The sequence below is a fragment of the Neovison vison genome, chromosome 1, assembly GCF_020171115.1.
Source record: "Neovison vison isolate M4711 chromosome 1, ASM_NN_V1, whole genome shotgun sequence".
Classification (NCBI taxonomy): domain Eukaryota; kingdom Metazoa; phylum Chordata; class Mammalia; order Carnivora; family Mustelidae; genus Neogale; species Neogale vison.
The window spans coordinates 117,702,970-117,716,790 of record NC_058091.1 but is presented as its reverse complement, the minus strand read 5'-3'; the positions used below and the strand labels follow the sequence as shown (position 1 = coordinate 117,716,790).

The 13,821-nt window shown below is 52.0% G+C and overlaps 1 protein-coding gene across 5 annotated transcripts in view; it reads left to right on the top strand.

Moving 5' to 3' along the window:
- ANKS1A (ankyrin repeat and sterile alpha motif domain containing 1A) overlaps positions 1-6,480 on the top strand; it is a 177,666-nt gene extending 171,186 nt beyond the window's left edge. For 2 of the 5 annotated variants that reach the window (XM_044254962.1, XM_044254955.1), the window contains 3 exons: positions 1,210-1,380; positions 1,595-1,693; positions 2,282-3,768. In XM_044254962.1, coding sequence (XP_044110897.1) covers positions 1,210-1,380; positions 1,595-1,693; positions 2,282-2,401 — 390 coding nt within the window. In that variant the 3' untranslated portion in view covers positions 2,402-3,768. The other 3 variants (XM_044254986.1, XM_044254978.1, XM_044254970.1) reach the window with 2 other exon arrangements.
- The last annotated feature ends 7,341 nt before the right edge of the window (positions 6,481-13,821 follow it).

Sequence of the window (13,821 nt, the reverse complement as noted above, 5' to 3'; positions counted from 1 at the left end):
GGCCAGTCCCCTACAGTGAGACTAAAGCTCATTTGTAGCTTCAGTCTGTAGCTAACAGAGGAGAACAGGCAGCTAACTAGGCGGCTCCTCTGTGGTTCTGGTCAGGGGTTCCCTCCCCCAGGCTACTTGTCAACCCACCATGCCCCCTGGGACCCTCAAAGGACAGTCTCCCTGAAATGCCCTCTACCTTCCTTGGGGGCAGCAGTGCCTTCCTGACAGGAGGCTGCTTTCTCCCATACTCACGCTCCGGCTGGGCCCACAGGGACTGCCTCTGCCCTGAGACAAGGCCCCAGACCCTCTCCTCAGCCCCAGGCTTCTATCCGGATCCCTGCTGTCCCGGGGGACAGTAGCTAGTTGCCAAGTCCCTGTGGCTTCTGGGGCACAGACGGCCAGGCATTCTCAGCCCCAGGAAATCCATGCTTACTCCGGGCCTAGCATCAGACTCCTGGCTCTGCCACTTGCTGGCTATGTGGTCTTAGAAAGTCACTGTCCCTGGCTCCGTGGCTGAAAAGCGGCTATAACAAGAGCAGCTTCGTGGGGTTGGTTTTGAAGGTGAATGGGGTCATCTGCCCTAGACTCGTAGCTCCTGGCACTGTGAGCTAGAGCTCCCATTTTCCACAGTCACTTCTGCTGTAACACAACATATGTGCTCCCAAAGGAACATGTTACATAAAATCACTCAGTAAAAGCCAGGTTTGTGGGGAGATGGGGCTGGGGGCACCACACTCAGAAACTTGCTCAGTGACACGTTGAAAGAGAGGAACCCTTGGCGCTGCTGTTCCCGGGCTGTGGTTAAGAAAGTCAGAGCTGTGGCAGTCGTGCTGGCCCCCTCCCCCTGAGAGAGCCCGGGGCGGGAAGGGGAGCTCAGGGCTGGGAGAGGGACAGCACCACGGGAAGGGAGGCCAAGCTGCCGGGTCCCCTGGTGTTTGTGTCCACATTGACATCGTGCAGGTGAAACAAAATGTGTGTGACGGTCAGATTGTTCCCTAATACCTCAGCCACCTTGGGACAAAGCAGTGCTTTGAAAACAAGTATCCTGGCAGAATTGACCACACTCTCGTTAGCCATCCAGGTGCCCCCTGCCCCGGAACTGTGCTCAGGGCCGTGAGGCCTGGTTGAGGGGGGCAGGGGGAGGTTGGAGGGGTTCGAGCAAAGGGGGGAGGTGGCTCCTCAGTCTCAGTGCTGAAGTCATGCTCTGTCTTCTCCCAGAATCTGACCTACGAGATCATCCTGACACTGGGCCAGGCGTTCGAGGTGGCCTATCAGCTGGCCCTGCAGGCCCAGAAGTCCCGCTCCCTGGGGCCTTCCACCGCTGATATGATTGAAACAAAATCTTCCAAACCGGTGCCTAAGCCTCGGGTCGGCACAAGGAAGTCAGCAGTACGTGGGCTCCAGGCGCCCAGACCCCCTCTTACCCCCTGGGCTTCGAGGGCTTGGGGTGGAACGGGCACCGGGAGGGAACCGGCTGTTAGTGCCTTTCCTGTGCCCCGTGGGCTTCAGTCCCCTCCCTCGCCAGGCGCCCCCGGGCCCCGGCCTGCAGTGAGCCCCCAGTAATGCCACCCCATGTCTGTGTCTGCTTTGCTCTGCACCCTAGGTGCCGCTGCCCCCTGATAGTCGCTGTTGTCACTGTCACACCTGCACCACCCATCGTCCTTCTTACCTACCGCTGCCGTCTGTTAGTCCTGGAGTCAAGGTCTTTACACCTCCTGCTGTCTGTGTGTCAGTCTCCCTGAAGTGACCGTGAGCTTTCTGAGACGCTAGTAGCCTCCCCCACCCCACGTGACATTCTTTCCTGAGCCACCCTCCTGCCATCCCTATCTGTGCTTTAGCTGTTTCTCTGTGTGTCCTCTCTGCAGAGGCCCGGGGTGCCCGCTGTGGTCTGGCCTGGGGTACGCCCACAGGCCCCGCCCAAGGGACCCAGAGGCTTGGGTTTCCCAGCCCCGTACCCCCTTCCGGGCGCCATGAACAGGTTTGGGGCTCAGAGCACGATGCTCGGGTCGGTCAAGGCTCCTTTACCTGAGCAGCTCTGAGAAGCCCCTGGGATAAGTCGACTCTGAAGAGGCCCGGAGGTGGCATTCCGATGCTCTGGGGAGGGCGCCACTCTTGCATCTCAACCCTAGGGGGCTTGCTCTCTGAGGAGAACCAGGACCGCCCCTCATGTCCCTCACGCTGGCACGACACCAGCACCGCCCTGCGCAGGAAGAAGGGACAGCTGCGCCCTGTTGCCCCCTGGCCAGGCACAGTGCTCCCTCCCTGACCCCTCACCCTTCTTCCTTGGCAGCTGGAACCACCCGATACGGACCCAGATGCCCAGTCCCATGCCAGCGTCTCCTGGGTTGTGGACCCTAAACCGGACTCTAAGCGGAGCCTCAGCACCAAGTATGAGACCACTATCTTCTAACCGCTCACTCCCTGTCTCCACTAGTCTCACTGTGCCTTGCCATCCGACCTCTGCTCTTCTCAGCTCTCCTTCCGGCTGCTGACGCCAAGGCCCCAGCCCCGGGGGGCCCCGCTCTCCCTGCCGGCAGCCGCTCTAGGCACCACACTCACAGCTCGTACCCAACACCACCGGACACTGTGAAGTCCCCCCTTGGGCGAGGACATCCTGGCGGGGGTGGGGGTGTGAGTTGTCTTCCAGGTGGGCACCAGGAGGGCTCAGCAGGCAGGCACTGTGAACCCTGGGGCGGGGGGCAGCCCTCGAGCAGAGCCAGACAGCGTCCGTGGCCGCTCCCTCTGACTAGGCTGGGCTTTTGGTCTGCTCTCCTCTCCCGGCTTCTGTGCTGAGCCACAGCTGGGTGCCGCTGCCAAGAGCGAACTGTCTTTTTGCACCTTTCCTGATACAACCAACCACTGTGACCACCCGTGCCAGAATCCCCTTGCTCTCCGCTCATGGCTGGCCTGCGGCCCCAACCCTCTGTCCTCTGCCGTCAGGTGCTGGCCTCCCTCCTGCGAGAGCCCGAGCTGGGCGGCGCGGCTCGCCTAGGCTCACACTGCGTTCTATGAGGGCCCGAGGTCCTCAGGCACGTGCCTGACTCCACAGCCTGGAGCTCTGAGCATCTCAACAGCCGCAGGCTGGCTTCCCTGAGCAGGTCTCTGGGTCCCGCTGAGGCTTCCACTCCGAGGAACGGGATGGCTGGTGTGCGGTCGGCCACCCCTGTCTTCACCAGGGCGTCACGAGGCTGTTTCTGGAGTCTAGCTCACCGAGGAGGAAGGCCTTTCTGTAGCAGCCAGCGCGAGGGAGGCCTGTGCCCTGTGCGCACACGGCCCCTTCTTCCCTCACAGCACGGAGCTGCTCCAGGACAGGAACCCGGACCGAGCAGCAACCCCTTGTCCTCCAGGGGGGCTTTCCGACACTGCTCCATGGTGTGGGGGCTGGAGATAGCCCCCCTCCACCTCTTGAGTCCCCTGACGGGGATAGTCCGCCAGCTGGGATCATGGAGCTGAGGCTCTGAAGAAGCCCCCCAGTGTCTGGGGAGGGCCAAGGAGCTCAGATGGCAGGAGACAGGCAAGCGGCAGCTCCATGTAGGCCCGTAGGGAAGCCAAGTGCTCCAGCAGTTCCTGGAGAGGCACAGCCCAAGGTGGTAGCGTGGGGTGGGTTCTCCCGCCCGCCGGCCTGGCCTCGTGCCTTCAAGAGCAGCCGTGCTGAGCCACAGGTGCTGGGGGAGGCTGTGAGGGATGTTCCTTGGCTTCCATGCTTCCTTTCAGTTCCCTCCACCCCGTGCAGGCCCCTGTGGTTAACCCTTTCCTCCCCCCATTGTGTTTGCTTCTGCCAAGCTGAGCCACTGAGGAACCAACTGTGCTGCGGAAACACAGACGTGGGGAGCACAGGCTCTCGCCGCCACCGCCACCACCGCCACCACTGTGTCACCTGCAGCTTTGAAGACCCAGGCCCAGCCTCTGCCAGGAGCAGCTCCTTGGGGCTGCCTGGCCTGGACCTGCCACCACCAGGTCTTACAGAGCAAGCCACACGCCAGGCCTTGAGCAGAGGAAACTGGAAACTCCAGAGAGTCAAGAAGTGACTTGTCCAGAAGACTTTTTTTAATAGAAAAAAAATTTTTTTTCTATAAAATGAATTTTTAAGACTTGGCTCAAACCTCTAGGTTAAACTGCCAATCTTTGGATAGATGGCCTTGGGATCGGAGGACAGCAGGCCCAAGAGTGGCTCTGAGGCCCGTCTGCACAGCCTGCGTCCCCGGCACGGGCTGCTGGTGCAGTCGGTAGCTTGCAGGGGAGGCAACGGCCTGTGGGGGGAAGAGAAAGCAGGCCCAGGTGGGCAGACGGGAGTGGGATTGTTCAGGTCTGCTTTCAGACCCAGCCAAGTCGGTTGCTGCTGTTCCTTACGAACTGCACAACTTCTGTCCCCATTTGGAGCCGGATGCCACCTCTGCAATAAGAACAGCCTTAGAAGCACCTGGCAAAAGCAGAGACTCCCGGGCCATTCCCCGGGGTTCCAAATGTGAAGGCGTGCGGGCCAGACGGGGCAGAGGGAGCCGTTCCTGGTGCCGCGCAGTCTGGGCCGCTCCTTGGCGCCCAAGCCGGCGGTGGTCAGGGCGCCGGTCCACACACGCATGGGCGACCTCAGACCTGCCTGTGTTCGGTCAGAAAGGAGAAAAAGCAGCTTTGTTTTGGGCATTAACGAGTAGGTCAGCTAAGACGGCTACCTGCCGATTTGTGATTTGTCTAATCAGGTCTGTGTGATTAGGACTCGCTTTGATTCTCTGAATTACTAGTTTGTTTTATTTTTGGTTGCTGGATTCATCCCGGGCTCCAAGTGTAGAGAAGGCTAAGTAAGGTGACCGTGGATTCGGTTCTCCCCCGGCGTTGCCTTCAGGGCAGGCTGGGGCCCTGGCGCACCACTGCCACTTAAGGCCTCCTGCTGGCTTGCTTCACTTGTTAACTTGGACTCTTGCTCTGTGCTCCCGAGGCCGGTGGAAGCCAACGGGGTAACTGCTCTGAGGCTGAGGGGCAGAGCCGGCTCTGCTGCTGGCCCAGCCCCTTCCAGGGTAGGGAGTAGAGAGGAGCCCTTCCTCCGTGGCCAACTCAGCAGCAGACCTCATGCTTTGCTGGCATGGGGTGAGCTGCTCCCAGCCCCCACATGCCAGGCTTTGGAGGGACTTCCTTCTCAGCAAAGGCTGTGAATTGAAATTCCCTGTGGGTTGGGGGCACGGAGAGTGCTCTTGGGCACACTCACCACCCTGTGGTGGCCAGAAAAGGGAAAGCCCGCCATCCTCCCGCTGCCTTGAGGCTGGGCCTCCTCTCTGGAGCAGGGCCAGGGAACCCCCACCTCCCGGTACTAAACCAGGACCTCAACGCCTGAAGTCTGGCTTCACTTCCTGCTTCTCCCAAAGCCCGGGAGCCTCCCACCAGCTCACACCACACATGTTCTGCCCTGCCAACCCGTGAGAATTGACCAGGGAACCAGAGGGGTCAGCACCCTTCCTTCCCCTAACAAGGGGGGCCTGGCCTCAGCTAAGCGCGCCTCTCCTCTTGGGGGAGCTGGCAGGTCCAAAAAGCAAACTGTAGACACTACGATGAGCTGCTCGAGCTGCCTTTTTGTTTTTAAATCACATGTAGGTCTTTCCTCCCCTTGAAGCTGCTATATCTTTATTTATTCAGGGTGTTGTCATATTGGAAAGCCTTGGCTAGTCTGTGCTGGCTCTGGGTTTGCTTTTGAGATTGGTTTGTTTCTGGATAGCTGAGAAGGGTAGGGACTGGATCTTTTTTCCTTTCCTTTTTACTTCTCCCCGGGGCAGGTACTCTCTCTCCCTTCAAAAAGGGTGGTGTGATTTCAAGGGCAGGCTTCAAGCAGAAAAGCTGCCTGGTCCCACACCTGAGTTCGGCGGCAGGGTCTGAGCCGTGCAGGGCCCCTGTGGGCAGCCTTGTGAGGGAGTCGTACCTTCCCCAGACCGGGTTTCTCTGCTTGCCTCCCTTCTGCTTGCCAGTCGCTCCGAGCTGTAGGAACCCTACTGCCAGGCTGCATGTCTGCCAGGCTCTGCCGCCCTCCTGGGTCTCTAGCCTCAGATTCTGGTGGGAGTTCCTCCAGAAGCCTCTGGCTGAGCAGGCCACAGACCTGGTGGCCGCCGTGCCGACAAGAGAAAGCTGGTCCGCCCTCGGTCGGCCTGCAGGAGGCCAGATCTGCGAGATGACAGTCAGAAGCAGCTCGTGGAAGTGGTGTTGCTAACGGGGTGGCAATGGGACTGAATTGTAATAAAAATGTTATTTAATCTTTGTCTCTGTATTTTGATACTTGAATGGATTTCCCTTTTATTTTACTGTACATAGAACTGTTAATCTGTCTGATTCTGTCCGAATTACAAACATCTTGTGGTACCAAACATAACGAATCTGTGCGGAACATAGACTGACCTCACTACACAAGACAGAGAATCAACATTCCTGGGCTTCCACCTTCGGTTCGGTTATTTCCATAACTGTACAATGTAGAACAGACTGAATTAATAAAGGAGAAGCAACATGAAACCAGCCTTACTTTTGGGGAGTTTTTGAACTGGAAAGCTTCTTGATGGTTCTCTGGCAGAAGTGCGGGCCCAGGCTGTAGGCTGGCTGCGGGTTGCTGACAAGGGTCCCGCACTGTTTGGGATGAATGTGGGGGTGCCACTCTGTCTGGAATGCTTCCAGCGGGAGGCTGCCCTTGACGGTCCATTCATTCATCCTGTTTAGTTGCGAGGCCCCCGCAATTCCCCTTCCCCTCCTTAGAATGTCTCCTCCAATCCCAAGCAGAGACCACGTTCTAGTTACACCCATGGCTCCCCTGCACACTGGCCTGAGCTTGCTGACCCACAGACGTACATGGAATGTCTGTGTACAAGGCTGTGCGGCAGGATGGAGAGCTGTGGAAGAGTGTCCCCCTCAGGGAACTTCATTCGATAACGGAAGTTTCGTTTGAGCCGTGCACAGCTAGCCACTGACCCAAAGCCACACTGAGGGCATACCAGCTGGGCCCCTGGGCATCCAAAGGCATGGGGTGTTCCCAGAGCTGGCAGGCTAGGGAAGGGGAGGGGATGGTGTTGGGCTGGTATTTAGAGGAGAGGGTTTGGAAAGACACGAATGGTACTAACCCCGTCCCTGACAGCACCTGTCCTCCAATGCCTGTTAGCAGCTTTCCAGGCACCCACTGTGTTAGCTCTGACAGCCTTCTGGGTGTGATCTCTCTAGAGGAAGCAACCAAGGCTCAGAAAGTTCACCACACGTTCGCAGGGCCAGCTGGACGACCTGAAAACCATCCCATCTGGTGGCTTCAAGCCTCCTTAGAGGCCCTGGTCCCATGCTTGCCTCCACCCACGCTGCCTAGTGCTGAACACTTATAAAGACTTACTAGAGAAAGAGGGGGGCGCCTGGGTGGCTCAGTCGTTAGGCGTCTGCCTTTGGCTCAGGTCATGATCCCAGGGTCCTAGGATCGAGTTCCGCATCCAGCTCTCTGCTCAGCAGGGAGTCTGCATCTCCCTCTTTCACTCCCCCTGCTTGTATTCTCTCCTTGCTGTGTCTCTGTCAAATAAATAAAATCTTAAACCAAAAAAATTAAGAAAAAGAGAGTATGAAGGGGAGGGGCAGAGAGAAAGAGAGGGAGAGAGAATCTCAAGCAGATTCCATGCTGAGCACAGAGCCAGACAGAGGGCTCGGGGCCCTATCCCATGACCCTGAGATCATGACCTGAACCAAGATCAAAGGTAGAACGCTTAACTGACAGAACCACCCAGGTGCCCCAGCACCGAACACTTATATGAGTTTCTGTGAAATAATTCCATTTGTCAAGGGTGTTAAAAGTGAAAATCACTGGGGCTCCTGGGTGGCTCAGTCTGTTAAGCGTCTGCCTTCAGCTGGGTGCATGATCCCGGGGTCTTGGGATCAAGCCCCATGTGAGGCTCCTTGCTCAGCCAGGAGCCTGCTTCTCCCTCAGCCTCTGTCTCCTGCTCCCCCTGCTTGTGTTCTCTCACTCTGTCAAATAAATCTTAAAAAAAAAAAAAAAATCACTGGTTTAATCTAATACCCAATCATATTTATGAAGAAAACAAGGCCTAGAGTGGGGAAAGGTTTTTCCTAGCCAGCCAGCTAATAGACCAAATCCCAGCTTCTTACTCCCAGTTAGGGATTCTTAGGCCAGTTCATGGCCATTGAGTAAAGAGAGTGAGGCCCAGTCGTGGAGGGCCTCACTTTCAGACGAGGGTTCATCATCCTCACACCCCTGTGCTCTCTGGCCTTGGCACTCTCTTCTAGGCAGAAGAAACCTTACAGCCAGGGAAAAGGGTATGGCCATGATTAGTGTCACTATTGCTCTGAAATAGGGTACCGGGACACATGCCACTGTCCGGGTCATCACTCCAAAGCCTAAGCAACACAACTCAGGCTGCCCAGCCCCAGTGCTGCAGTGCTGATGGGGCCTTGGGGCCTGCCGCGGGCAGGGGGAGGGTGGTTGCAGAGGGACCTGGGGGAAGAACAGACTGAGTCGTGCGGGGCACCCGGGCCTGCCATCCGGGCCACTGGCAGTGCCGCACCTGGCCCAACGGGAATAGCCAACTTAGCAGGAGGTGTGGGTTGGGGCAGCTTCAGAAAAGGAACGGATGGGGCACACTCAGCGGGAGTGCAGCTGCCCAGCCTGGCCCGCCTTGCCTTCCCCGTTCCCTGGGACTCTGTCTAGAATATGCTCTACGTCTCCTCAGGACCTGGAGACGGAGCCAGCCAGAGTGTGGCGCAGCTTTCTGCTCTCATCTCAGCTTGGAGGGTGAGATAGGCCCTCACAAGCCACTCCATGCACCCCCCTCTCCCCCATGACACCCCATGTCCTCAGAGGCTCCCCCCACAGACACTAGTCCAGGAGGCTAGGGGGCTGGCACATTCCTCCTGTAGGCTGAGGCAGCTCACCCGGGTGGCCATGAGCAGGGGACTGAGGAAGCAGAGTGCAAACTGGACTGTGCAAACTGGAGCACTGTCCAGGTTGGCTCCAAACACCCTCTTAGCCCTGGCCGCCTCTGGCTTCCTTCACCTACAGGGTGTGCAGGTCCCACCAGACCCCAGCACACAGGGCAGGAAGGCCCTTTCAGATGCCCGAGGTCCACGCTGTGTTGGCTCACACAGCACTAGCTGTCATCAGCTCACACCCAGGGAGGGCAGAGGTGTCAACTAGCCCCAACTCGAGGCAGCACCTACAGCTCTGTGACTCTGTCACTCAGGACTCGGCTATTAGGACAATTACTTTAAACAAGCCTTCGTCAAATGAAAGAACGTTTCCCTAACACCACAGAGTACATGTTATCCGGTAAATGGGCCTGGGACAAAGGCGTAGCCACAGAGGTTCGGGACAGTATAGGGATTCCTACACCTCCTTACAGCAAAATAAATACCAGATGGCTCACATACCTGCATGCAGAAAATATAAAACCCCAACAAAGCTAGAAAAAAATGGGAAGATTTTTTTCATAATCTTGGTATGAGAAAGCTCTTTCCAAACATGCTACAAAACTCTGAATCCATTTTTTAAAAGATTAATATATCCAACTATATAAAAATCAAACATTTCCACAAAGCCAAATGAGCCATTTTTAAAAAAGAGCCTGGGTGGCGCAGTCGTTAAGTGTCTGCCTTCGGCTCCGGTCATGATCCCAGGGTCCTGGGATGGAGCCCCTGCATCAGGCTCCCTGCTCAGCGGGAAGCCTGCTTCTCCCTCTCCCTTTTCCTCTGCCCCTCCCCTCTGCTTGTAATTCTCTCTCTCTCTCTCTCAAATAAAATGTTCAAAAAAAAAAAAAAAAAAAGTAAATGGGATCTTGCTTCCAGGAAGATCAAGTAGACAAACTTTCCCCTATTCTTCTTGCTAAGTACAAATAAGCTGAGACACCGATAGCACAGACAAAGCCCAACAGCAGTCTGCTCTCTCTAGACAAAGGACCAGAAAAGAGGCAGCCTGGCAGGACAGAGCTGCAAAGACACTAACGGCTTTACCCCATCCACACACAACCACAAAAGAGTTGTGTACCACCAGCCTAAGGCTAGCAAAGGCCTCACCTTCCACACTCACCAGGCTAACACTCTGGCCCACACGCCCACTGGAGCACTATCAGAGGAGGCCTAGTAGAAACTCACTCTCGGGGTGCCTGGGTGGCTCAGTCGATTAAGTGGCTGCCTTCGGCTCGGGTCATTATCCCAGGGTCCTGGGATCAAGTCCCACATTGGGCTCCCTGCTCATCAGGGAGCCTGCTTCTCCCTCTCCCTCTGCCTATTTGTGCTTTCTCTCTGACAAATAAATAAATAAAAATATAAAAAAGAAAAGAAAAGAAACTCACTCTTGCCCAGTAGTTAGGAGGCATGCCTGAAAAATGCAATAACCCCAACTGAAATCTCCGTGGATGGACTCAGCAGCGGAATGGACAGGAAAGAGACAGCATCCACCCACTGGAAGACAGAACAATGGAGACGGCCAATCTGGACAGAAAGAGAAAACAGACTGGAAAGAAAATGAATAGAGTCTTGGGGACCCAGAAATCTAACATAAGATCAAACATTTGTGTCAGCAGAGTCCCAGAAGGGGAAGGAAAGAGGGCTGAAAAAGCACCTAAGGAAATAATGCCTGAAAACTTCCCACATTTGGCAAGAGACAACATCCTACACATTTGAGAAGCTGAGTGCACCCCAAACCAGGTAAACCACAAGAAATCCATCACACATCATATCCAAGGTACCTCACAGTTACATTTCTGAAAATGAAAGACAAAGACTTTCTGAGCCCATCAAGAGGAGACCCTTACCTTGTCTACAGGGGACAAGCAGTGTGAACGACGGTGGCTCCCTCGGCAGAGCTGTGGAGGCCAGAAGTAGTAGCCTATTTCTTAGGAACTGAAAGAAAACAACAAGCCTGCAAAAATATCCTTTGAGAATGAAGAGAATCAGGACAGCCTCAGATGAAGGACAATAAGGGACTTACTTACCTGCCAGCAGATCTAACTTAAAAGAATGATTTAAAAAAAAAAGTTTTCAACAGAAAGGGAATTATATAAAAAGGAGTTTTGGAATATCAGAAAGTATGAACAAACATTAAACAAAAATATGGGTAAACCCAATAGACTCTCCTTCTCTTCAGCTTTCTAATGTGTTTCATAGTTGAAGCAAAATCGTAACACAGGGGCATCTGGGTGGCTCAGTCGGTGAAGCGTCTGCCTTCATTCAGCTCAGGTCATGAGCTCAGGGTCCCTGGCATCAAGCCCTGCTTCAGGCTCTCTGCTCAGCGGGGTGTCTCCTTCTCCCTCTGCTTCTTTTTCTATGCTCTCCTCTCTCTCAAATAAATAAAATCTTTTTATTTTATTTTATTTTTTTTAAGATTTTATTTATTTATTTGACAGAGAGAAATCACAAGGAGGCAGAGAGGCAGGCAGAGAGAGAGGAGGAAGCAGGCTCCCTGCTGAGCAGAGAGCCCGATGCGGGACTCGATCCCAGAACCCTGAGATCATGACCTGAGCCGTAGGCAGCGGCTTAACCCACTGAGCCACCCAGGGGCCCAATAAAATCTTTTTTAAACAAAATCTTAACACAATCTAATGTGTTTCAAAATATGTGTAAAAGAAATATTTAAAATGATTATATTTTAAATGGGGCTGTGGGGAAAGGGATGGAAAGGTAAGGTTTCTATTCTTTGTTCAAACTGGTAGATGATGACACCAGTAAACTATGGCAAGTTATGCATATATGGAATACCTAGGGAAGACACCAAAAAATTACATAAAGAGATAAACTCAAAAATGCTATGGATAAATCAAAATGGAGTGTTACATTTTTTTCAAGTAACTCAAATGGAGACAGAAAAAAGTAGAAAATATGAACAGAATAAACAGAAAACAAAAAATGGCACATGTAAGCACTAACATATCGTAATTACATTAAATGGTCTAAAGCACCAATTAAGAGAGATTGGCAGAGTAGATTTAAAAACATGAACTATAGCTGTCAAGAAACACACCTCTAATAATAATATAAACAGGCTGGGAGCAAAAGGATAGACAAAGCTACATAATGCAAACATCAATCAAAGGAAAGTAGGAGTGGCAGTATTAGTATCTCATAAAGCAGAATTCAGAGCAAAGAAAATTACAAGAAAGAGAGGGACATTATACAATAATAAAGACTCAGTGTGCCAAAATGACACATCAGTCTCTGTGTGTGTGCCAAATGACAAAATTGCAAACACTGTGAAGCAGAGACTGAACTGAAAAGGAAAATGGACAAATCCATAAACATATGTGACTGAAGTATATCCCTCCAAAATTCCTATGTTGAAGTCCTAACCCCACTGTGACTGTATTTGGAGATAGAGCTTTTAGGATGTAATTAAGATTCAATGAGCTCATAAGGATAAGGTCCTAATCCAATTGGATTGCTGGCCTTACAGGTGGCTGGAGGGAAGGCGGGAGGGAGAGCTCTAGATATAGACACAGTGGAAAGACCATGTGAGAACATAGGGAGAGGGTGTCCATCTACAAGCCAGGAAGTGAGTCCTCACCAGAAACTGACCCTGCCAGTCCTTGATCTGGGCCTTCCCAGCCTATTTCTTATTTACTGAGAAAATAAATTTTTGTTTTTGAAGCCTCCAGTCTATATTTTGTATGGCAGCCTGAGAAGACTAATACAATAAACAGAAAATTTAGTTGGAGACTATCAACAGCTGACAGAACAGCTAGAGAGAAAACCATCAAGGGTAAACTAGAACTCACCACCACCGTCAACCAACAAGATCTCACTGACATTTAAGAAAACAATCTGGCTCACAACAGCAGAATGCACATTGTTTTCAAGTGCCCATGGAACACATACTAAGATAAACCAATCCTGGGCCATAAAACAAACCTCAACAAATTTAAAAGAATTAAAATCATATACAGCGTGTTCTTGAACCACAACAGAATCAAACTGTGAGAAAGGATATTTCTGGTTTTGTTAAAACATTCAGGTTGTACTAATTTGTTACAGCTACCATAGGAAACGAATTCATCCCTAGAGCCTCATACAGCTCAGCCCACATCTTAATTTTAGCTGGTAAGATCCATGGTGGACTTCTGACACCCTGAACTGTAGATAATAAACTTGCCTTGTCTCAAGGCATTAAATTTGTGGTACTTAATACTTAATTTCTTCAACTTGATTAAGAACATTTACAAAAAACCTACAACCAACATTATATTTAATGGTGAAAAACTTAATGTTTTCCCCTTAAAGACTAGGAACAAAAGAAAGGATTCCACATTACCAGTCTTCAAATTCTGAGAGCTCTAGCCAGTGCAATAAGGCAAGAAAAGGAAATAATAGGCATCCGTATCAGAAAAGAAATAAAACTGCCTTTATTTGAAGATTACATGATTGTCTATATAGAAAATTCCCAAAAATCTAAAAAAAAAAATATTAGAAAAAGTGAATTAAGATCACAGAATACAAAATAAACCTGTAGAAATCCATTCTTTTTGTACAAATGAACATGTGGACACCAAAACAAAAAATAAAACACCATTTGTAATCACTTAAAAAAAATTCTTAGGTGTAAGTCCAACATGTTAAAGTCTTATATGATGAAAACTATATAGTCCTGGGATACCTGGCTGTCTCAGTCAGAAGAGTGTTTGACTCTTGATCTCAGGGTTGTGAGTTCAAGCCCCACACTGGGTATAGAGATTACTAAAAAAAAATAAAACTTTAAAAAAAATCTGCAGTCCTGATGAAAGACTCAAAAAATCTAAACAACTGGAGAGATATACCATATTCATGGACTAGAACTTTCAACTTTGTAAAGATGTCGATTCTCCCCTAATTGATATACAGGTTTAACAT